The sequence below is a fragment of the Pseudorca crassidens genome, chromosome 5 (genome assembly GCF_039906515.1).
Source record: "Pseudorca crassidens isolate mPseCra1 chromosome 5, mPseCra1.hap1, whole genome shotgun sequence".
NCBI lineage: Eukaryota > Metazoa > Chordata > Mammalia > Artiodactyla > Delphinidae > Pseudorca > Pseudorca crassidens.
Genome location: NC_090300.1, coordinates 118633906 through 118659603, shown reverse-complemented (window position 1 = coordinate 118659603; position 25698 = coordinate 118633906). Strand labels below are relative to the sequence as shown.

At 34.6% G+C, this 25698-nt stretch overlaps 1 protein-coding gene across 11 annotated transcripts in view; it reads left to right on the top strand.

Moving 5' to 3' along the window:
• ROBO2 (roundabout guidance receptor 2) overlaps nucleotides 1–25698 on the top strand; it is a 1654780-nt gene that overhangs the window by 1484551 nt on the left and 144531 nt on the right. For all 11 annotated transcript variants that reach the window (XM_067739210.1, XM_067739219.1, XM_067739215.1 and 8 more), the window contains 3 exons: nucleotides 2190–2347; nucleotides 5079–5199; nucleotides 15850–15988. In XM_067739210.1, coding sequence (XP_067595311.1) covers nucleotides 2190–2347; nucleotides 5079–5199; nucleotides 15850–15988 — 418 coding nt within the window. The remainder of the gene's footprint in view (nucleotides 1–2189; nucleotides 2348–5078; nucleotides 5200–15849; nucleotides 15989–25698) is intronic.

Sequence of the window (25698 nt, the reverse complement as noted above, 5' to 3'; positions counted from 1 at the left end):
TTGGACCAGATTGAGAGCCTGCCAAAACACCACTTGCTGCCACTACCGGATATTGTAGGGGTGCTCACCACTCTGTTACCATAGTTTTGCGGGTCTTAACATTGCATAAATAGGCAGCTGTTCTGTATTCAGGATATAAATGAGTCACCAGCTTGCTCTACCTTGAGGATTTACCTGCAATAGGGAAGCACAGTGTTAACCCCTTCTTACCCTCCTGCATGAACATCACATTTAAATGCACACTTCCCTCAGCCCATTCAGAAGCAAACCCCTATGCATATAAATCACATCCTTCTTGCCAGTTAGACAAGAGAACCGAAAAATGTGCAGTTCATTGTGCTAAAATGGAACACATTTCCTCAGCAGCTAAAGCAGTAAGTTAATCAGCTTATAAACTAAGAGTGAGCAATTTGTGCTGAATTCTTTCTTACTGCTCCTTCAGTAGGAGACAAGGTTCTCTAATCTCATAAAAGGTCATGACTTCATTAAGATGGAAAACCATGTTGCAAGAGACAAGAAAAGAAAAGCCTTAAAAGTCACTCAGTTGTCTCTCTGGACCTATTTTCAGGACAGGGGATTTTTATTTATTTGGAGAATGACAATTAACCTGGAGACTTGGCCCAACAAAGAAGCAGAGTGCTGAAGTGGGTCTCATTACAGGACATGAAAAGCAGTTGGTTTGACCTAATCCACATTTGCAGCAGATGATTTACATAACAAGTTAGCACAAGCCACCCAATTTTGATTTTAAATAGCTGACCAATTTCAAATAGCTTGACCAATTTATATATAGAAAATGTATGTGTGTGTTCATATGTATATATGTATGCAGGTGTGTGTATATATATGTACACGTGTATAACACACATACATATACATATACACGCATATATTTGTGTTGGGGGGGTTATTTTTTTACCCCAAGGTACATTGGGAAAAAACCTTGTCTGTGTTAGAATATCAAAGAATAGGAAAGGTCAAGGCAGTTACAAAAAGTAGAGACAATTGTGTAATATGGTATATTAGCTGGTCTCAACTACATTTTTTATTGAAGTATTGTTGACTTACAATATTATATTAGTTTCAGGTGTACAAGTAGTGATTAAATATTTTCACAGATTACACACCATACAAAGTTATTATAAAATATTGACTATATTCCCTGTGCTGTACATTACTTCCTTGTAACTTATTTATTTTATAACTGGTAGCTTGTACCCTTTAATCTCCTGCACCTGTTTTCTCAACTGCTTTTTCTAATTTTACCCTAAAATAGATATAGTCCTTATTTGCTAAATAAAACCAGCATTCTGCAGTCTGATAGGACCGAGTCATTTCTCCAGGCTTTTCATTTTGCCAGGGGAAGAAAAGTGCACAGATAGATAGGTGACATTTGGAGAGCCAGGCATGCCAGATTTTCGGAGGTTACAACGGAGGTCCAACCTGCTGTTCTCCTAATGAAAGGAGGGGAAATTCAGACTGGCAAAACCGCTATAAGGGATATCTCTGCTCCGAATGTCACGCTGCCCAGATGTCCCTCGGCAGGTGGAGATGCAGACAGAATGAAAATGTAGCCCTGTGTATGTGGGTGCTAGTGCATTGCAAGGGTGAACAATGAGTCTATCTTCAGAAGTGTAATGAAAACAGTGTGGATCTTGTCCATATTCATGTCACGAGAAAGGGCTTTCTCAAGGAGTTCTCACCCCACTTCCCCTCCCAGACTGAACAGGCATACATGCTCCCAGACCACGTGCACATGACTTGTTTCAGGGCTTTAAGTATAACAAGTATAACAACTTATTTTAATGCATTTATACACGTGTATGTATACGTCTATGCTTTTTAAATAGAAAATGGGATCATACTACATAAACAGTTTTGTACTTTGAGTTTGTATTAAATGTCAAAACTATATCATGAATGTGTCTCATCTTATTTTCTTTAGGCTTATCTCATTTTAAACTCAGATTTTATAGCAAAGGTTCATAGTCATAGAGTTAATCATTTCCCTGTTGATGAAGCACTTAGATTGGCTCTAACATATTTTAAGATGGGCGTGGTTCTGTTCTCAGTAAATACCAGTGAATTTTATTAGAACAAAGTAAGTTAAGACTTGAAGTTACCTTTTGCAAGAAGAAGCTAAAGTTACTGTCATTGAGTTTTCTTTTACTACAATTGTTTTTCTTCAGTGTTACGAGATGACTTCCGGCAAAATCCCACAGATGTTGTAGTGGCAGCCGGAGAGCCTGCAATCCTGGAGTGCCAACCTCCCCGGGGACACCCAGAACCCACCATCTACTGGAAAAAAGATAAAATTCGAATTGATGACAAGGAAGAAAGAATAAGTGTAAGTTAAACTAAAATGGACCCCTAGAGAGATTGAATATCACGGCTTAAAATGGATGTATTTTATTATTTTATTTATATTATTTATAATATTTTATTTATATTATTTATTATTTCTTGGTAATAAAGTTGTAGAACTGTATTTGAGTGCTAATTACTATTTACACTGTATTGAAAGGACTGAAAAAAGGTAACCAAAAATAAAAACTTTGGAATGAGGCTTCAAATAGTCAAATATTATATAAATCAAGTGTATATGATATATTAATAACTGGACCAATCTGAATATGTAAATATATCTTTGCAGTAGAATACTGATGTCGAAGCTCTTTTTAAGATCTCCAAATGCATCTATTGATCATGCAATACATGTGTCAAAGTGTAAATGATGGCCATAAACTGTATTAACTAGAACATTTCTTTTCATACTACTTTCAAAATTATAAGAGGAAATAATTTGAGGTGATAAATATTTCAAGCTCTTTTCCAGTTTTTCCAATGTAATATTTATAACTAAAATATTATATGAGAACTCATTTCAAAGTTTAAGAGATAGAAAGTAAAATCAATGTAAAAATAACTGCCTGGTTTTGCAGTTTAACCCTTGTAGAAAAATAGTCTGTTTTCAAGGGAAATGGATGATCAGGTTAATCAGTCAATTAATATTCAAAATGGAACACCCAGAAAATGGTAAAAAGGTAGAGAAATGGCATATAGTTATTTTATTTTTTCAGAGGATCCATTCAACCTGTGTATGTGAAGTTTGTGAGAGCAGTCCCCTGAAATAGTAGATAATGCTTCAACCTTCTGACATGGTTCTTAGTATAATTTTTATACTCAGTACAATAACTGAGAATTAATATATTTTATTTAAAATAATGTCTCAACGAAACAAATGTACCATTTCTATCAAAAAGTCCACATTTTCTGGGTGTCTATTCTCTTTAAAAATATCTTATAAATGAGGTTTTATTCTTATGTGTACATTGTGATTACATCATAACACAGGACGAGAGAGTCCATGCAAAAGATCACAACATATTCCATATGATTCTGGCTTGAACTGTTGACACTGTGAGGATCTACAATGAAAGATAATTTGGTTCTCAATGGTCTGTGCTCGGGTACCAAACTTATGAAAATGTGCTCCTGTTCAAGATCTTTTTCGTGTTTGTAATCATTTAGCTTTTGCTTTGTAACAAATGACCCCAAAATACTGTGATTTATAATAACCATTGCATTTACACCATGATTCTGGGGGTAAGCTGACAGTTCTTTGCTCTGGGCTAGCTTGGTTCATCTTTGCTAGGCTTTCTCATGCTTCTGTGGCTTGTTTAAACATGTGCTGGCAGCTGGGATGATCTAGGATAACTTTACTCACATGGCTGGCCATTGACTGTCTCTCAGCTGGCCATCTTGGTTCTTCTCCTCACGGCCTCTCATTTTCTAGCAGACTAGCTCGGGCTGGTTCTCATACTGGTCTCAGGGTTCCAAATGCAGCAAGAGAAGGCAAGTCCCTATATGCGAGTGCCTTTCTTCTGGTGAAATGTTGCTTTAGTTCCACTGGTCAAATCAAATCAAATCATATTGTCACACTCAGCTTCGGGGGAAGGAGAAATGGCCTCCGTGGTTTAAACCTAGCATTTATTATGCTCTACTGCATACAGTTGAGAATAGGTTGACTCTGTTTTCTTCTTAAGTAAAAAAAAAAAAAAATATATTGAAAATCCCTTTCTATGACATGGCTAGTTTTAGAGCCTGAATAAGTCTGATGAAAACGTACCTACTTGAGTTTTGTCTGCCTGTGAAATTAAAATTAAAGGAGGAAACCAGCATATTCTTATCTCATATCTCTTTAAGAACACTCAGTCATTGTAAAGTTAAGATTGTTGAACTAGATAAATAATAAAAAAAATTTTTATTGGAAAAGAAGCTATAAGTTGATGATTCACTTAATAAAAACCTTATTCTGCTTTAATGTACCCTTTAACTAACAGACATTTTAACATTATTACATTTGTTTATTCAAACAAAAATGCTTCTCATTTAAGAAACATTTAGGGACCACATTTTAGAAGCCAATGACTTGTACCAAGTCATACTCATCATTCAAAAAAAAATTTTGTTTTTATTCAACCTGAACTCCTCTTCAAAAACTATCTCATAAATATAGTTAAGATGAGGCAAAGATAATTTTAATACTAACAATTGAAATGTAAACTCCATGAAAGCAGAGATTTTTACTATTTGGTTGACTATTGAATCTCAAAGGCCTAGACACTACCCAGCCCATAGAGGTACTCAACAAATACTCATTGAATTATTCTGAGTCAATTAGATTTCGTTATATTATCCAAAGCAGATATCTAGTACTTCATTCTGATGACAAATGTCAATAGAAATTCATTCAACAGAATCTCAGAGTGAAGACCAACCACTGTGGTTTAATGGGGGCAGTCACAAGATTCAAAATAGGACCAGGCAAGAGAGAGGAAGACTACCTTAAAGAAGCATTCTCTAGAAAGGAAATATGGAGGCTTACATTGAGGGTGAATTTAAGAGAAGAAAGTACACGTGCAGATGCCAAAATAGTGGTAGAGTTTTGTGTCTTAGACACTCAGCTATTTCTTTTAGAGAAAAAAAATGTGCTTAAATATTTAAAATTATTTATTAGTGACCTTTCTTTCTCTGTTTCTTTTCCTTTCCATTTTCTTTTTTTTCAATTTTAACAGATCCGTGGTGGAAAACTAATGATCTCCAATACCAGGAAAAGTGATGCAGGGATGTATACCTGTGTTGGCACCAATATGGTGGGAGAAAGAGACAGTGATCCAGCAGAGCTGACTGTCTTTGGTAAAACTCTCTTTTCAATTATAAATTGCTATTTACTACTTTTCCTTTTCCTTTAAATATTTTTGCTAATACCAAACACCAGGCCATACAGGGACAGTTACTTATGACTTGTGGTGAGCTCAATAGACTAGAATTGTCTTGTTTTCTGGTTCTGTCTTTCAATGAAATCTTTGATGTGAAGAAAATTAAACTTTTGAAACATTAATTTACCTACTTTATTCATATATATTTATAGGATTTTACCTTTCATCAGGATGTAAAAAACTGTCTTTTCTCAAAATCTATTTGAGAGATTATATACATTTAAAGTTTATCACTCATTCCATTGCGATGCATTTATGAAGTATTTATTATGTGCATGACACAGGGTAAGGTTTTTAAAAATTAGAGAGTGCAGTGTATAGCCATTTCACTTGTGTTCTAATTTTAAAAATTTCAGATTGAGCTATTTGCAGTTTTACCTCATGATAAAAAGACTAGCTTGCTAGTTATACACACGCAATCAAAATTAGAAAAAAATTGATCAACTATTTTGCTATAATATTCATGTTTCTTCAACTTAAAAACCAAAGGACTCTTTAGCTGGAGTAATTCAATTAGTTAGTGAAAACGTGATTAGATCTGTATCACAGAAATAGTGGAGAAAGCATTAGGAAGGAGAAAATTGGAGGTAGTAAAGATGGCCAATTAAACGAAAGTAAGGAAAATGCTACAGGGCAGCTGTGGAAAATTGAAAGAGAAATACAATGACAGAAAATTGGGGAAAATGGGGATCCCAAAGATGCTGGAAAATGAAACATTCCTTTAGATGACATCAAAGTCCCATTGAAGTCCCATTCAAGTATCTGTATGGAAATATATATGTATACTCACAAACGCACTCACAAACACATACACATATGTATATATACACACATATAGATGCGTGTGTATATCTATCTCTCTCTATGTATATTTGAATAAAAGAGCCACTATTGCAGATATTATGATTTCTTTTTTAAATGCAAGAGATAATTGTGAATTTCAAATTACTTTTTTGTGTGTGTCAGTAAAATAATCTTCTGAATCTGCATGGTATGATAAGATCCTATGTCATTACTCCAGAACACACTGAGGTAGCATCAGAATCTGGCATACATCCCTAAAGAAACTTCTTTTGCAGTTTGGGATGTGCCACCCATGGTATAATGGGATCCCATGCTGCGATGCAAAAGAGAGCCATATTATGGTTTCCATTACATTTAGAGTGTTAGGTGTGGTTTATGAATATGTACTAGAGTGCAGGCCTCTCTTTTCAATTGCTCTGAGTATCAGGTAATCTCTGGTAATACTCCCTGTGGATACTAAGCAGCTTGAAGTCCCAAATGACAAAACCAGGATCCCATAATTCATTAAAGGAATTGAACAGTAAAAATAAAACTGCTCAAAGTATGCATGTAAATTTCTGTCCTACAGAGAGCTCAGACAATATCAGTTTGCCCTTACATTTCATGCAGTTATCTATCTATAAGAGTCTCAAAATGTGCTTCACTCCGTAATGAATAAAATACAGTTTTGCCTGCTAAGATATGAAATTAGCGGTCACTGAACATTAGCATTGAAAACCCACAAGTACAGCTATTCTATTTAAAGAAACACTCATCTCTATTCTTCTGTAGCTACCACCAGCTTTGGAACAGAAAAATGTTTCATTACAGCAGTATATATTGCCTTCAGAAGAAAATTGAAAGGGTTTAGTGTTATTACCCAAGCAATTAGACTTACCAAATGTGACTTGTGTTATGAAATATTCACCCTACTTTCTCTAAAAATATGATGAGAACTGAAGGATATCCCTAAATATGTCAGGAGTTACAGGGGGGACTTCTAAATTAATTTGAAAGTAGCTATAAACCAAAAAGATTGAATTTGTCTACAGGCAGTTCTTCTGGAACAATTTGTTTAGGAAGCTGAGAAACGTTTATCTCATGGTGTAAACTAGTCAGAACTGACCTAAGTACAATATTAAGTTGAGGGAAAAACTAAAATTCCATAATTGATAAGAAAACAACATCCAAACCTAGAAATAAAACATAAAAAGAGTAGTGATGGTCTAAATCAAGATTGTGACAAGTATTGCATGGGAAAGACCCCCTCCTGTACCTTGATTCCCCAATTCTTAGAGAAAATAAAGTAACTAGTGTGCTATGTATAATGAGACCTTCTTTAGTTTATTTTGATGCTCTGTATCCAGAAAATGTTTTCTAGTAAACCTATCTGTATTTCATCGTTGTTAGATATTCTATCTCTGGTGGGAGGTTTATAAATGTAAAGCTGGTTAGTGACAGTTTACCTCTCCTCTCTCAATTCTATTTTCATGTAGCAACACTTCTGCCTTTAAAACTCTGGCTACTATGACAACTCTGTACTCTTCCAGCTTTTAAATGGAAGTTTTTAAATGTCCTTTGCAACTCCATCTTTAACATATATAATACAGAAAAAGTAACTGATGATATTTAATTGTTCAAAAATATAATTCACTTATAATGGCAAGGAAACCAATGAAAAGGTTAAAGGGTCTTTACCAATACAATAGCCATCTGCAAGTATTTTGACTCTTTAATAAGTGGACTTAGAAGTTTTTTAGTTTGAAAATTTCAAATTATGCTTTAAGAATCTGCGCTTTAGGAAAAGTCTTAATCAGTGTGACTTAATTTTCAAAATGTTACTCTGCCATACTCTCTGAGTCATTTATGCTGTTTGTTCTTCTTTAATATTTGCTGACCATAAAGTAGCATCCTAGTTAAGTGGCAGTACCAAATCTAAAAATTAGAAGTAGGCATCACAGAGCAGAAGGACACTAAAATCTATGGCACAGTCTAGATGTCTTCATAAAGAATACTTTGTAGCAATTTACATATGTTAATTAAATTCTAGAGATCCTGAAGACAGAGAAACTAGAGTTGAAGTACATAATTAAATTTCCAGTTATGGGTAGGTTTGGGATGTCTGTTATCTAGAATTTAACTATCATTAAAAAGCAACTAAAAATAAGAATTGTTTCCTAATTATTTTTAAATGTTTGTAAAAGTAATACATGAAAAAAAATTTTCTGTGTTACATTTCTAATAGACATTAGAAGTATTGCAAAACTTATGATGAAATACAGAAAGAGCTTGCAACCTCCCCTCCTCCCAACACACATACACACACACACACATTTCTCATCTTTGAACATTCCTGTAAGCCTGTTTTATCTTTTTCTTCTGGGATTTATTTCCGTATATCTATGTGCTTATTCTGCAATTTTAACTTCTTATTTTGGAAGATGATGATTTGGCCCACTTATACTCCCTTCCCCAACTTCTCACCTGTACTTTCCCTTCTTTTTGTCTTTTCCCTTCTTTGTCTTTTCAGTATATTGACTTTAGAAACATTGACTATATTAATATTTAGAATTTAAGTTATTATAACCTTGTAAATATTGACTGTGAGCTAAGTGTTATGCTATTATAATGGCATTACTTTTCTGGCACTATATTTGGTCTTCTTTGAATTAATAATAAATCCATTTTTCCTTTTACTTATGTTTATCTATGCCTGTCATGAATTCTTCTTGAAATCTTCAACAGAAGGTTTAAAATTCTCTAAATTCTATTTAGCTATTAAGTCTACTCTTGCTACAGCCATCCTGGAGGCGTCAGACTTCTGCCCAGTCCAACCAGGCTGGATTCTATTTAGATCTACCCCAGAAACTTCATTCTGATATTCATCTTCCCTTTCCTTTGATGCTGGATTCCCTGTTTCCTATATCCTGTATTTTTTTTCTTGTTTAACTCTTATATTCAGAACAGTGTTTCTCTACTGATTTCTCCTTGACTAGAGCCTAGAGCACATTCCAGACCAAGCTATCTTTATTCAATCCAAAACTTAATGGATACTTCGGCTGGTTATAGAATTCAAGTTTAAAAAAATATTTTTGCTGGAAATGTTAAGGTCGCCACTTCAATATCATTTTGCTTCCATCGTTACTGTTGAGGAGTCTACTGTACTTTTGATCCCTATGCGATCATTTTCCTTTTTTTTTTTTCTCTTTCCAAACTTTACTTAGTACCTTCTCTTTATCCCATGGTTCTGAAATGTTTCAGTACCATGCCTCATTTTGGCACTTTTTTTCTTTTACTGGTTGGACACTTACTGAGCAATCTCAATCTAAAAACGCTCTATTCATACAAGTCAATGAAATATACTGTCCATTTTTTCTATTCCATTTCTCTGTTGAGCATAAATTCATTAATGAGACGTTAAATCTCCTAGATCTTTCTTTTCTTTAAATATTCCTTATTTATAGCATCTTGTTCTTATTTCATGGATGTTTTAACTTATCTTGCATCTCAGGATTTTAACAATATTCTTTTTTTTTAAATAAATTTTTCTCATGATGCATTCCTCCTTTTCTTCTAAGTTCCTTTCCCTGACCTCTCGCCTGCATTGTTCTGTCTTTTACACTGGAGGCTTTCTTCAAATGACTGTTTTCTTTGGGATGAGGATAGAGGTTGGGTCTGGTTATATTGATATTCAGTTATTGAGTGAGAGATAATAGTTGATGGCCTGAGTGTAGTTGAGATACTGTGAGACAAAGCTATGAGGGAAGAAATCTCAGAACCAAACCTTAGGAAATATCTGTGTGTTATTGATAACTTGTGGCCCTCATTTAAGAATTTAAAACATAAGGTGTTATTAAAATCAAGGTTATTGTTAAGAGCAATTTAGTTCTTTTAAATAATATTAACTTGCAAACTTTAAAACAGCAAAATATTTCTCATTTGTTCACTTATTTAATAAATATCTTTTGAACACCTACTATGTGCCAGGCTCTGAGTGTTTAAATAGAGTTAGGGAAATGAATAGACAGGTCCCCTGCTTTCAGTATGACTCTCATGTCATATCATATCAGCAATAACACGAAACTTTGCCTCTAAAGCATGGTGAGAAAGGCATTCTTTTCCCTCTGAGAATATTTACCTATGTTTGCTTTTGCTTCACAGGATGGTTTCTTTCAGACAAAGAAAATTCTTGGCAAGAAGAGAAATTAGTGCAGCAAGGATTTATTTAATCCCAGTCAGGCAGACTGATCATTATCATCCAGTCTATATTGGAAGGGCACAGTAATTCGCATTCAATGGCTATCATAACCCCCTGCCCCTCACACATACCCATTTAAAAAAGGAGACATACTACGACTAGCCATCTCACTTTCCAGTTTAATAGACACTACTGGGTGGCGGATCCTTCTGGGTCAACTGAAGTTAAGATAAGATTTACAAGCAGTGGTTAGGTCTCATGTGCTTTTACTGCATAGCTTTGGTCTTAGAGGATTTAAAGGACTCTACCTATATAATTATTGCCATAATGCTACTTTTATAATGTCAAGCAAAGTTTATTTTTAAATTGTTAAGGTTGTCCTAGTAATAGCTGTCACAGCATAGCCTTTACCAATTTTACAGCCATAGTCAATGACTGAATACAGTTGAAAGAAATTTGTTCTCTGGACACTTAATTTCCTTCATTGTAGCATGTAAGTAAGAAAGTTAAGAGATATTATGCAACCACATTTCAGATTTATGGTTTTGGGGTTGAAGTGAATATTTTGATTTCTGAATATTATTGACGTAACCACAAGGAGACTTGGCATTTGATTTTATTACAGTTGAATACAAAGCTGGAATTTCCACAATGGCAATTTGGAACTAAATTAACCTGGCTACTTGAGACCTGTACTTTACATAGTACCACGCTGCCAAAGAACACTGCTATCTCAAGAGAGATTAATCTTATAAGCAAACTATGCAAGTGATTCAAATCCAGTTAATCTCACAATAAAAAAAATGTTAATTGCATTGGCAAAGACATTGCCTCTGATCACGCAATGGCTATATAATTAAGGATCGGGCCATTCAGAGGGACTCTAATCTCATTGATAAACCTTCAGCAAATAGCCCTTGAGATGTCTACCCGTGTTTCAATGTGTGATCAGCCATAAGGTAACAACACAGAAAAATCAGTGACATTATTTTGACATGCCTTAAAATGTGGTTTGCTTGTTAGTCAGTAGTTCAAGATGTTTCATGTATATTTATTGTAGTTGTCCAGAGCTTCATGGAGTACAAACTTCACGGGGCATTAATGGGTATTGAATGTGGTCACTTATCGACTTGCTGGATGCTTTTCTTGTCATCTTACTTTCTAATCCTTCTAACTACATTATTTGCAGATGATTTTGACACAAAACAATAAACCCCAAGATAATTCCTTGTAATTTTTGTAATTTGCGTCTGAAAGGGGTGTGGTTTTGTGTTTAGCTATGGTAGCAGTAACCTCTGCAAAGGCAAAGCATTTAAAAATACATTTCTGCCTGTATAACTTATTTAGTCTTTAATACTCATATTTTTGATTCTCAGATTTTCTGGAAATAAAGTCGAGTTAAGTAAACTGAAAATAATTCCTACCAAAAACTGTCTTTCGATCTAAATAAATGTTAAGCAAACCTACAGTTTTTAACATACTGTTTTTTTGTGGGCTGTTAAAATTACAAAGTAGAAGATGATCTTAATATAATTAGCAGAAAACAACTGACATAATGAATAACATAATTTAGAGATAATTGCTGCAACAGGCGCTATGGAAATTCTCAGAACAATTTTTTTAAAGTTGTGACCAAATTCCAACGAATTGGTAAATTTCAATGTTACTTTGTTGGAAGGCACAACCTCAGGTACATTCAGGTATAAAACCCTTTCTGATGTGCCATGTATATGCAAATGACTTTCTTCTGGGTTATTCTTTGCATTGTCCATTTTTTTTAATCAATTGAATTGCATTTTCCACCATAAACCAATGTTAGGCTTCCAAAAATTCTATACCACATAGTCTCCTGTGGTTATCTAGTTGCTTGGCAACTAAACTCTGCTTGAGGGCAGAAGAGAATAGACAAAGTTCGTTGCAAAGTTCTCCACCCCTACTGAGTTCCTCAGAACAGCAGCAGGGAACCCCATAACTTTCTTCCTTCTTGAAATTGTAAATCAGGTGCTTCCACGTGTCTCCATACAAAATAGTGGGACTTAGAACAGGTATGATAACCAAAAAAATCCTCAAGGACCCTAATGGTGTCCTCTGAACGAAGAGACAATTTTAGTTTTGTGGCAACTCTTTCAAAGTTTGCTCTTTGAATTAATTATACTCATATGTTGCAATTTTGTGACTGGTGGCATGTTAAAGGAAACATACAATAACTTTGCCTGAAGATATTCATGTGTATTTTAGTGGAACTAATCTATATACTCTTATGCAATTTACTTTGTAGTCAGCATCATGCCATGAAAAATTTCCATGTTAGATAGATACAGAGATAGCATTAACATCCCAAGGTAGTAGAACTAATCTATATACTCTTATGCAATTTACTTTGTAGTCAGCATCATGCCATGAAAAATTTCCATGTTAGAGAGATAGATACAGAGATAGCATTAACATCCCAAGGTATGATTTTGCCACAATTTATCCTAAAATCCCCGATTTTCCAATACTGCCAGCATTGCTGCCATGATCCTATGTTGTTCTTATCTTTTGTTGCAGTTATCAATGATCGAAGTTACTGTTCTGTATTATTTGTATTGTGGAGTGTCTGCAAGTAATGACTATTTTGGTTCTTCTCCAATACTCACACTTTCCTTCTTTTTCTTACTGATTATTAATGTCAGCATGTCCATTTTGTTCCTGATTGTATTAGGCGTGACTTTAGTATATTACTTTTAAAGAATAATTTTTGCATTTAGTTTCTGATAAAATATCTTCATTATACTTAAGAAGTTTCTTGTGATTCCTTCTTACTTAGAATTTTTTTAATCCAACAGGTTCTCTATGTCTATAGATGTAATCATATTTATTTTCTCCTCTCTATAATATAAGTAGCCTCCTTTACCATATTAATTATGAATGCATTTGACTTCAAGTAACAGAAGGCTAACAATGGCTTAAGTGTAAGGGGTCCATTTTTTTCATATCTACCATATCTGCAATGAAAGGATTGACACAGTCACACACCATATCCATACTTTACCTGCCACTTTGTTCCAGTTTGCCAAATGGAAATTTTAGAATCTTTCTAGACTTTCGTTCCACATCTGATTGATCACCCAGTTCTGGTATCTCTTCATTCTGTTCCCTCTTCCATATCCCTAGAACCACTGCCAGTTCTAAGCTGAAATAATTTCTTACAATAACTGTTTGACCTAATTCACTGCTTCATATTCTCTTCTAATTCATTTTTCACAGATCTGCCAACATGATCATTTTCATATGCTTATTAAAAATGCTGCTGCCTTAGTTAAATTCTTTCAACATCTCTCTATCACCTTTAGGGCAGAGCTCACATTCCTTGACATGGTATAGAAGGCCCATCATTGTCTCACCATTTACCGACTAACTAGTTTCATCTCTCACCACTTTTCTGATGAAACCAAGCTGCTGGCTCTTCACCAGCTACCAAGCTAGAAACCTGGCATAGGAGAAGCTGCATTAACATGTGCTGAATGAATGAGTGGATGAGGGAAAGACTTCTCTTAGCTTACTCATCCGTATGCCAAGTTTTAGGACAATTCCCCCTTTAAAATCGGAGGGAACAGGAGGGATAGCCTGACACATGATTTCTCATTCATTAGTGATATCAGCAGTGGCTTGGATCTCTTTTAATATTGGGTTACTGCAGCTTTTGGATGAGCTGGATGAATATCCCTAAGTGATAGCAAAGAAGGAATCAATCCTGCTTTCTATGCTAATGACTCATCTTTTTCTGTTAATATTCCAAACACTCGTAAGAAGATACTGATCCTATTGCCTATATACTGCCAAAAACAGTAGCTCAATATGAACTATGCAGGCACTAAGATAGTTTGAAGCACACAGTGTCCAGTGGTCAAAGGAGAACACTAAGTAATTCTATCCAACTTGCAGATTTGTTCTGTGGTCAAAGGGGCACACTTAGCTGCTAATTGTTTCTGACCACCTAAAATCTTTTGAAGCAAACTTTTCCCTCAAGTCTATATGGATTATTTCTAAATCCTGCATTAGAAAACCTCTCCATGATAAAGTCCATGAGCCTTGTTTTACGGCTTGGGGTTTGGGGGCCCCAGTGTACAGATACTTGAGCATGTGCAGGTCTGTCTGTGTTTAAAGAAAATTTTGATCCCTACTGTCAGCTGCCCTGTGGACAGATGCAGTTGTCTTCCTTCTGAATACCAATGATGGTTGACTTTATTGCAGTAAAATATGCTTTTGTAGCTTACACATTTGTTTCATAAATATGGGTCTTTATTTAGTCAGTAAAATCATATACTTCCAGTCTATACTCAGCATATGTTATTTGATGTGATTTATTTTCCTTAAAGATTTCTTGCTAAATATGTTTCAATTTTTGTGCCACTGTATTCACATTCTTAAATTGGGTTTGAAACTAAAGTTCTAAGTGACTAAATATGGCCATATGGCCATAAATTGTGTCAACTCCCTATGGATTTCATTCTTCTTTTCCTTGACTTCTCTTCCTACTTCGATAAGTAGCAATATTGGACTTGCCTATGATTGAGAGACATGGGCTAAGAAAAAGTTAAATGGTGGTTTTTCCTGTATCAGAATCAGATCATTATAAAAAAGAGAGGAAACTAGACAAGAGATTGAAGTGTTTACAGATATGTAAAACTACATTTTGTTTTATACCTCTCTTCAATAGTAAGATTCTATGGACAGGAATTTATTTTTTCCAGGCTTTATTTAGAAGAGTGTTAGAATGCAGATTAACAGTGCTAGGTACAGATTAACAACAAAAGACTAAAGGACGGAAACACTAAAACAGAATACTAGAGAAATAAACAAACAGAAAAGTTAAGTAAACAAAAATGGACAAGTATCTGGAACACTTAGGAGAAGATAATTAGAAGTAGCCTTAGAAAAGTATGTGACAGTAAATAGTTTACAATAATTAATAATGATAGTGTTTTTTATTTAAGAAAAATTAGATTGACAGATTTTTAAAAAATTTAAGACACACAAAAAAATCATATATGAAGTGAAAATATTCATGGAAGTATTGGGTCCTTATCAAATAGATAGGCTTAGTGAGAAAATTTAGATAATACTCATCTTGAGAGCACAACGTTTTTAGTTTTCTCTAGCATTCTTGATGGAATATTAATATTTGTTTCCTTTTTGATATTTTCCATTAGTTTCAACTTTCAGTTTTCCCACTCTGAGTCATTTTAATGGATTAAGATAATCATCTCTTTCCTTGTTTCTTTGGAATTCATTGTTCAGGGTTTTTTTTATGACAAGTTCCACATGATTTAGTTCAGAAATTCACAGAAGAGTCAATTTAATATTTTCCAACAGATTGTATGGGTTTATATGCAAACCATAGTTATTTATGTGTTCCAAAAATATTTTATCTTATACAATTACATTGGATCTGTAGGGCCTTATCAAGACATAGTTGAGCTATAAAATTAGGTACCTATGTACCAAAAATAAACCACATATTTTCTATGCTTTTTTTTCTTAATGCACTTGAAGTATGCACAACATTCATTTTATTTTACTTTTTTTTTTTTTTTTCCTAAGAACGACCCGCATTTCTCAGGAGGCCAATTAACCAGGTGGTGCTGGAGGAAGAAGCTGTAGAGTTTCGTTGTCAGGTCCAAGGAGATCCTCAACCAACTGTGCGGTGGAAAAAGGATGACGCAGACTTGCCAAGAGGAAGGTAAGAGCATTATATGGATGGAAAATTGTTAGATAACCATTGAATAATTATAAAAGAAAAAGACAGCCTCCATTGTACCACCAAACACTCATATCCTGGTATGTTATTTTCACACATGATTTTTATATATGAAAGCCAGATATCTGCTGTTTTATATACTGAAGTCCTCCAGGCTTTTGATGTCACTGTTTCATTGAATTTTCACATAAATGCCTGACCCTCCACTCCATCTATTATGCCCCAATATCAAGGATTCCTAAGGCACTCTCTTCTCCTGGCCCCATCTAGGCCTGCCATTCTGTTCCTGCTGAATTTCTAATGACCCACCCATCCCAAATGCCCCCTTCAACTACTGCTCTGTTGCCATGGCTACTGGGTGTAGCAGACTGTAGGGTCTGCAATAAACAATGGATCTCATTCAATACAATAAGGAAAAGGCACATGGCTATCCACATAAGGAATTTTTCACTTAAGGACTTCCTGTCACTTTCTCACTTGCCATCTCTTCATGGAGATCTTCTCTTCCAACTCTTTTCTATTCTTATCACCAAACCCAAAACCCAATCTCTCAGCTCTCTAAGGTAAGTCCAGAAATGCTTGTCATCTTTTATAAAAATAAAAATAAAACTTTTTTGTAGTCTAAATTCTCCCAGGACCTTGCCTTTTATGATCAAATAAATCATTCAAGTATTTCTTTTTCTATGTAACAAGCGTATTTAACTATAAGATTTCTTTTGACTTCATCCTAGTCCTACCTTCTGAAACTACAGCCATCATACCTACTACAATGAGGGTCTGCAAAAAATTTCACATCCTGCTTTTTTGCCAATTTTCTTTCCTAAAAAAGAAATTAGGTTTCATTCAACTGACTGAAAGTAAACATCTTTCACAGAAATCAAATTGAGTTTCTTTGTGCTTTCACTGGCACTGCTATCGAGTCTTTCCTGAATTTATACATTCATTTCAAAATCTCATTTTTACATATCCCTAGGTCTCTGACACTATACTTTCTAAAGTCACATCATCAACAGCACTGGCTTCAAATGGACCAAACCTTTTTAATAGTGACAGGTTCTTTGCAATCTATAGGAAAGAGACAAGTGAAAATTTTACTTTGCTTAGCTTTTCGGCATAAATTATAGGGAAAGTTGACTATGTTTCTTTTCTCACTTTGCTGTCAGACACCTAGTTTTAAAGCATGTTATTAGGAGAGGTTAGTGAATGTGAGCCTCCTCAAACTTTCTCAGTGGAGAAGCAGGTTGAAAAGCAAGTAGAGGTGATGGAATTGAGGTATTGGAGTCCATCTTCTGTGTATACTCAATAACTTTCCACAAATTTGAGGCCATTTCGTGTATAATTTTAAAATGCTGATGTAAGACTAAGAGATGAATTATACTGTAAAATTAGTGTAGACAAAGATTAATTTTCAATTAGTAGAAATAAAAAGCCTGTCCATAAAAAAATCTTGCATTTTGGAATAATTTCGTATTTACAGAAAGTTTCAGAGATAGTACAGAGAATTCCCATATACCCTATACCTGGTTTCCCCTATTGTTAACATCTTACACAAATATGAAAGATTTGTAACTCATAATAGACAAATGCTGATACATGATAATTAAAGTTCATATGTTATTTTGATTTCACCAGTCTTCCTTTTTCTCCAGGATCCTACCTGGGGTATTTTAGTTGGATATTATAGGATATTGCATTAAGTTGTCATGTTTTCCCAGTCTCCTCTGTTCTATGACAGGTTCTCAGTCTTTCCTTGTTTTTATGACCTTGACAAGTCTTAAGTATCCTAAGACTGTTCTGGACAGGTATCCTAAGAATGTTCCCCAAACTTGGGATTGTCTAGTGTTTTCTCATGATTAGACTGGCTTTCTGGGACTTCAGGAAGAAAGTCATGGAGAGTGCCCTTTTTGTCACATGATTAGCAGGGGTTACATGATATTCACATTACATCCCTGGTGATCCTGATATTTTTAATCATTAAATAGGATCCTATTGACAAAAGTTGAGAAAATAGAAAGTGGTAAGGGTATATTACATTTTAATGCGTCTAGGTCTTTGAATTAAGGTAAAATACAACTTAAGCCCAGTTTGATTTGTTCCCAGATTGCTCTAGGTGTTAGGTCGTTAAACCTGACAGCTTTGTTTGCCACAATATTCTCCAAATCTTGCCGTATTCATTTGCTTCCGAGCTCAAATAATACATACAAATCAAACAACAGCCTTAAAACTGCCTATTTAGAATGGCTGATATAAAGGCCTCTAAAAGACGAAGTTGAAATTTTTCGAAATCATACCTCTACCAGCTTTCCTTAAAACATTTCGTAAGTTTGTCCGCTTTATTCTTCCGTTACTGGCATGATATGCCTACAGTGCTTTGTGTGACCAGCTAAATATTTTTAAAGTCTTAGGCAAATGGAAATGCTGCGTAAGCTTTAAATTGTATGTTAGAAAGGCTTAAAGCAAGGATCAGTGCAATGTAGAAATTGAGGTCAGTACTTTTATCATGATAGAAGCCATGTACTTTTTCTTGAAATCTCAATCTTTAAATGCTATTTCAAAGAAGCTTATTCACTCTTAGATTTGTATGCATTAGCATAAGCTTCACATATGCATAATGAGGGGGAAGGAGACCTTTTTGCTTGGTGAGGAATAACAGTAATGACTTAACCAACCATAGCCTAAATCAACAGCATTGATTCTATTACACTATTTAGGTCTCAGACTAGGGAGATGGCCATTGTTCTTGTGCAAGCAATTGTGTGGAGTGGTGTGGAGGATGACATTTCTTTGGCTTAACATTTAATGCAATTTGAATAAGGTTTGTGTAGTGGTTCATGCTTAACACATTTATAGTAAAACTTTGTAGGGCAGCTGCATAGCCTGTAATTACTACGTAAGTAATATGTGACTATTTTTCTTTTGGAGACAAGAAAAGCTTTTCAATTCAAGTTTAAATTTATGAAATGCTGTGATAGCTATTTAAACTTTCAACACAGAAGAAGATATCTGTGCCAACCTTTCAGTACCCAGAGATGAATTAAAGGAGTATTTTTTTCTTCACTGTGAAAACAGTTTTTAAGTAGTACCCGTATACCTCTTTCTTTGATTTAGCCCTAAATTTCTGACCTTTCTCAGTAACTATCGTTAATGAAATTACAACTTACCATTGGTGAGTTTTATTAAAGACATTTTTTGATTAGATAAATATTTCGGTGAGGTTGGTAAATAGCAATTCCCAAGTCTAACAATAACCCAGATGCCCAACCAGGGAAAAGTTATTTATTTAGACATTTTCCATATAAAAAAGGGACAAAATAGGAAAGAGCCTTCATTTTATATATGCTACTGTTAAAATGTTAATTGCTTGTGTGGCCCAACACACAGCAAGGCCAAACAAACCTAAGTGTCGCAGTTTGGAGCAGAGAAAGGTTTACTGCAGGGCCATGCAAGGAGAGGAGTGGATCATGCTCTAAAAAAACCCCAAGGTCCCCCGATGGGTTTTGGCAAAGCATTTTTAAAAGCCAGGTGAGGGAGGGGGTCGCAGGGTATGTGATCAGCTCATGCACAATTCTCTAACTGGCTGAGGGTGAGGTAACAGGTCGATGTCACAGGGACTAACATTATCAGTCTTCGGCTCCTGGAGGCCTAGACCTACGTGCTCATGGCCATCAAGTAGTTAACATCTTCCAGTTGGTGGGGGGTTTTCACATCTCTCAAACAGCTCAGGAAATGTGCATCAGGTACTGTTATCTAGGTACTTCAGAGAGGAAGTAAAGCAGAGGATATGGGGGAGAGCTTGTCATGGGAAGGCCCCATAGGATCCTGCTTGGTTACATTTGCAGAAACATCTTACAATACTACTATTTCACAATTGACGATTTCAGGAAGAGAAAGGTCACTGCCTTTTTTGTGATCGTGCCAGGTATCAATATCTTTTTCTCCAGAGAGTCTCAATACGTATGTGCTCAAATAAATGCACAACGACTCATTTATTAGGGATAAGAATTTTACACACCACTGGGAGAATAAAGTGGGTAGGGGGAACAAAATGAGGAGATAAGGGAAAGACATTTTGTAGATCATAATGATTATGTGTTTTAATAAAACTGTTTTTTCAAGTCATAATTGAAATTGTAGAAGAAACACTTTAAAGTTTACCTATATTTATTAAGTGCCTATTGTATTTATTAAGTGCCATTGATAGTCTGTGAAAAAGAAGTCACTTTAAGCAAGGTAAGTATGCTGTTATTATTTTTTATTTTATGTTGATCAAATTGAGTGATGTAAGAAAGTATTTACATACTGAATACATTAATGAAAGTTAAAACTGAAGTAATTCTAGTGTCTTGCTTGGGTGCTACATGTTTTTTTCTCAGGCAAACCTAGAGCTTTTTGCTAATTAGTACTTATCACAAAGTGTTTCATGTGATAGAAATTGCCAGTATTTATAATAACTGAGGCAATGTTCCATCATAGCATAGGGATATTGTATATTTTGTCATGAAAAAAGTATATATATGCTGAAACTTTATGAAAAATAGCATGTACTAATATAAAAGAAACAGAATACTAATCATTTACAACCAAAGACATAACAATAAAAATTGAAATTTACCAATGCTACAATATTCTGTTCAATTTAATATTTGTGAGGAGAATAAAAATATCTCTTCTCAGAATTTGGGTAAGAAGTAGTATGATTAATTCAACTATGTTTTCTTATCTGGGTTTGTCTGTACAGTTTGTATTTCAGATAATTATTAGCAATCTTTTAAAGGACTATAAACAGGAAATTTAACATCTCACATCAATCGTATATCAGTATACCACCACTAGTGAGTTCCAAGCTATTTTTTATTTCATTTTTATTTATTTTCTAAACTAACTCTAAAGTGACACTAACTTTCTCAATAAGGATCTAGAGTAGAGAAATGAATGTTCATAATAGCTTGTCACAGAAAAAAAGAAATAAAATATGTCATTTACATTCTTACGTATGCCTGCGAATTCTAAATGCAGTTGATGGCTTTCACATAGTGGATATAATTCATGAATATTTCATAAAAATAGACAAGGGACTAGAGAAAAAGAGTTTCAAGATATATAGTGCAAAATTCTATCAATTTTCCTGAACCAACTGACAAATTCCTTTTTCTAAAGTGCAAATCTATTTTAAGAGAGACTTTTTAGAGTTCTTAGTTCCATGAAATGTGAGATTCACATAAATACATGATTCCTTAAGAAAAGGAATGAATAGGACCACTTACAAGTCCCCTTTTTGTGGCATTTTTACACTAAGTGGCTCTTTTCGCTTAGCCCTGGAAAATGTTCTTATATTAATTGTTTGGGAGCTCCATTGTTTAGAGCATGTGCTTCTGGGATGCAGAGACGCTGAACAGGTGCTAAGCTACCCTGCTGAGGAGACCAGCCTTCTTCACATACAGTGTGTGTTTCAAGGACATGTGGTAATTTGGGCTCATGATAAATAACCACGCTGATAAGGTTGGCTGGTCAAGATTGGTCAATTAAAGTGGTTTTCAAAAAAGAAGGAATAAAACCTGAGAGCACGAGAAAAGCAATGTATATAAATATTGTATGTGGCATTTGAACAATAGACTGGTCCCTAAGATTTAGAAATATAAGGAGAAGCGTAAATGAAAATTCTATGATTTTTCAGCTATACAGATGTCTTAGCCATTTCTGCTTGAAAAAATAATTAGAACTGCCTGGACCATTATTGTGGGATCTTTTAATAGAGCAACCAATAACAAAGAATATTTAGGTCATTGTCAGGGATGTTGGATTTTAGCCTTGTTCTGACACTGTTTGATCATTTATCCCTTTAGTTATACTCGCATGTTCTGGAAATGATGTTCAACAGATTTCTCTACCACTAACTAGGAGTGTGACCTTGAAGAAGCTATTTAAACTCTTTGTGTTTTACATCCTGAAGATATGGACCAGCAATGCATTGGGACTAATGATTAACTTATACTTTGACTCATTTGTACAGGGTGAATAATTATGCCATCCATTCTAATTCAAAGGGTTATTAAAATGATATAACTTATTCAGAGTACTATAAACACTGTACAGTTGGTGTACATAACAGGTGCCTCAGTTTTATAAATCCTACTGATTGGTGGTATTTATTAGTTATGTAGATAACTACAAAGAAAACATAGTTAATGCTAAAAAATACAGAGTATGTAATTTTCATGAAATAATCACAATTCTCCTCTCTCTGGCCAATTGATTTCCAAAGAAACACATAAAATATTATTGATTGAAGAGTTATCACTTTTTCTTTTAAATCATATAGGTTTATTTATAAATTTTTCCAGCCCGTTTGCCAAGCCTAAAAGTTGTCACCCTCTTCTCTACCTCTGGGAGATTGAACATGGTCCAGATATTATATTCTAACCCCAGTGCAATCAGTTATCTGGGTTGGGAACTTCAAATTTCACACATTACCTGTATCCTTTGTCCACTGGTAATAAGAAAACCACCATCTTTCATAATCTTTGTAAGAAGATTATGTAATGATTAAAACAAGTATTATTGGAGGACTTACTATTTGCCATGCATTCTTCTAAATGATTTTTGCATATATTAATTTCATTATTTTAAAGCTTAGTGTTCCAGAATAATATTACTCCCATTTGAGGTATGTGGAAATAGCTTAAAGAAGTTGTTTCCAAAGACACACATTAATATGTGTTAGGGCCAGGACCTGACTTAGTATCTGTCCAACATGAAACCTGTATTTTAAACTAATGGGCTCTGTAATTATGTGATTATGAATTGTTTATGGAATTGAGCCCCTTACAAATTTTACATTTTAGATAAAATTTTAAATAATTGGTTAGAAACACTATATTATGAGCAACTTTATAGGAATACTGTACAGCATTACTATTAAGGGTAGTTTTTAGACCAATGTCACAGTGTTTTGAGAATCTAAACTTGGACCAGGTCAAGCTTCCCTCCTTGGAAGCTGAAAATATAGATTTTGTTTATAAACAGAATTAATTAGCAATTTTCAGAGGGAGGCCAAAATGGTATTTTTTCTGTGTTTTCATCAAATAGGTGCTAATAGTTGCTGTTAACACAAAACTAATTGCCACCTAGGGTGGGGAGTGCAAGTTGCCTCGTCCTGTGACCACACTGGCCCATCTGTTGAGAATCTCTGCTAAGGAACAATACAGGAACTGGCGTGCAATTTGGGTTCTGGCCAGTGGTCAACTAACAAGCTGGGACCACTTGGACTAAGAAATGCCTTGAAGTCAGAGATGCTCTGCTGTCCATTAACTGGCAGCTCTTGTGTTGTGTGAGGGCAGAGCCAAGACCAGGTGCCAGTTTGCAAAGCAAAGGATCTGTCTGAGTGCCGCCTGTCACTGGCATGTGAGTGTCGTCCCACCAGGAGCCACAGCAGGTGTGCTTCGTCCATCAAAGTGTGGCATATTAGAGCATTCAGCTAGGCTAAGGTTGGGACCAGGGCAACATTTTACCTTAGCCCAAACAGGAGGACAGACCAAAGGCTTACCAGGACATGAGATAGTTGTCACATCACACCGTATCCCAACGGTGGATATACTGGATATTTATCATTAGAGACGCTCTTTCTCATACCTGGGTTCTTGCCTTAACTAAATAAAGGGAAGAGTTATGTAATTGACTGTATCAACATAAATCCTTGCCTTTATAAGACAATTTGTGGTTACAATCACTTAGATGAATTAATTACTCCACAGGCTTTTCAAATTAAGATAGAGTTCTGGTTGTTTGTTTATTTTTTTCTGTTGTTATTCTTAATAAATTGAATCTTAATGTGGAGCTGCAAGGTTAACTAGAATTTAGGAGATCAACATTCTTATCACAGCCCTGTCATAACGCATCATGTTATTTTAAACAATTTATGTTACATGTCTGAGTACCACAGTCCACATCCGCAAAATGTGTAAGTTGCCTTGGATGGTTTCTGCAGTACCTTTAAATTCCAAAATGGTATGAATCTATGAATGGCAACAATGCAAAACGATTTATAAAGTATAATACATTTTTAGAGGAAAAAATCCCTTAGATTTGAAATGAATGAGCCTAAAAAGGAATATTAAAATTACTCATATAACCATTACCAATGGTATCTACTTTTTACGTTTTGCATATATCTTCTCAGATTTCTATGGGTAAATGGGCTTTTTTTAAATTCAAAATTGTTTTTGACCCTGAATCCTTATCTAAAATGTCTATTTAAAATTTTTACTTAAAAAGTTTATTAGACTTTATTTAAAAAGTCTAGTACTGAATCAAAAGAGTTGTTTTTAATTGCATTTTCCTTTCCCATAAATATAATAAATTATATTTACATAGTGCTTACTCTATATCACACCTACTTTAGGCATTTTACATTAATACACATCCTTAGGACTTGATGTAAATACTATAATTATTCCAATATTACAAATGGGAAAAATGAGGTGTAATGAGGTTAAGTATGACCAAATCACTTAGTAAGGGGTCTAGGATTTCTGGCTCCAAAGTCCACACTCTTGACCACTACTTTGAGGTACTGGATGGGAACAATTTTTTTCCATTTGGGATTGAAGATTAGGAAAATACAGCTTAGTAAATGCCTGGAGCATTTAGAAGTGTCACTTTCATCAGAAAGTCACAAAATATATCTGTGTGGTAAAGTACGTAATAAAGATTTTATAATCTTCATTATAATGGTACTTATAAGCAATAAATAAATCCATTATATCATATCAAATAAATTTTCATCTTTAAAAAATTTATTTTACACTGCCCATTGAAATAGAATTTATAACTATCTTTATTCTCACAGAACATTTTAACTTAACATATCTGTGTTCTTCACAACAGTGTATCTGGAAAAAAAATAAAGTCGCGAGAAACACATTAGAAGCTAAAGAATTGTTTGCCAAGTGAATTAAATAGCATGAGTAAAGGGTAAATAATAGAACTATGAACTCTTCCAGGGCATGATACTTTAACTCATCTTTTCATTCTCAGGGCACTTTTGAATTTACTAAAAGAGTATTTTTTTTAATATTTTCATGATAATATTTTATTATCAACAGTTCCATGGATGGTTATAAACTGGAAGGCAGGACTGTGTTCCAGACTTTATATCTTCTACAAACATATATATATTTTTTATTTCTTATAATACTCCCTTTGGGAAAGTTGCTGCTTGACCCACATATTCACATCAACTGGTATGAATTGAAAGACAAAGGGAAGAAAAACAAATAATAACTTGAGACCCAGTATTACAATGACAATGTGAATGAGGATTATATCTTTGTTAGTGTGTGAAAAAGATACAATTGCCAGAGATAAAAGATAAGAGAACGCTTCCAAAGCACGCTAAGAATATACTCCACCACAATAGAAACAATTCTTAGTGAAATCTATTTTAGTTGGTACACAGTATTAACTCATTGGAGCCTCATTCTAAAAGACCATATTTAGACAGGGAGAGTTGTGATTGGGGCACAGTGAACCTTTGCCAATAAATACAAGTACTAGAAGTTTCTTCTGAGAAGGTGATTGATCAATCATGTAGCTCTGTGGAATAGCCTTAAGGAGTTCCCTGGTTGCCTAGTGGTTAGGGTTCAGCTCTGTCAGTGCCGTGGCCCAGGTTCGATCCCTGGTCGGGAACTGAGATC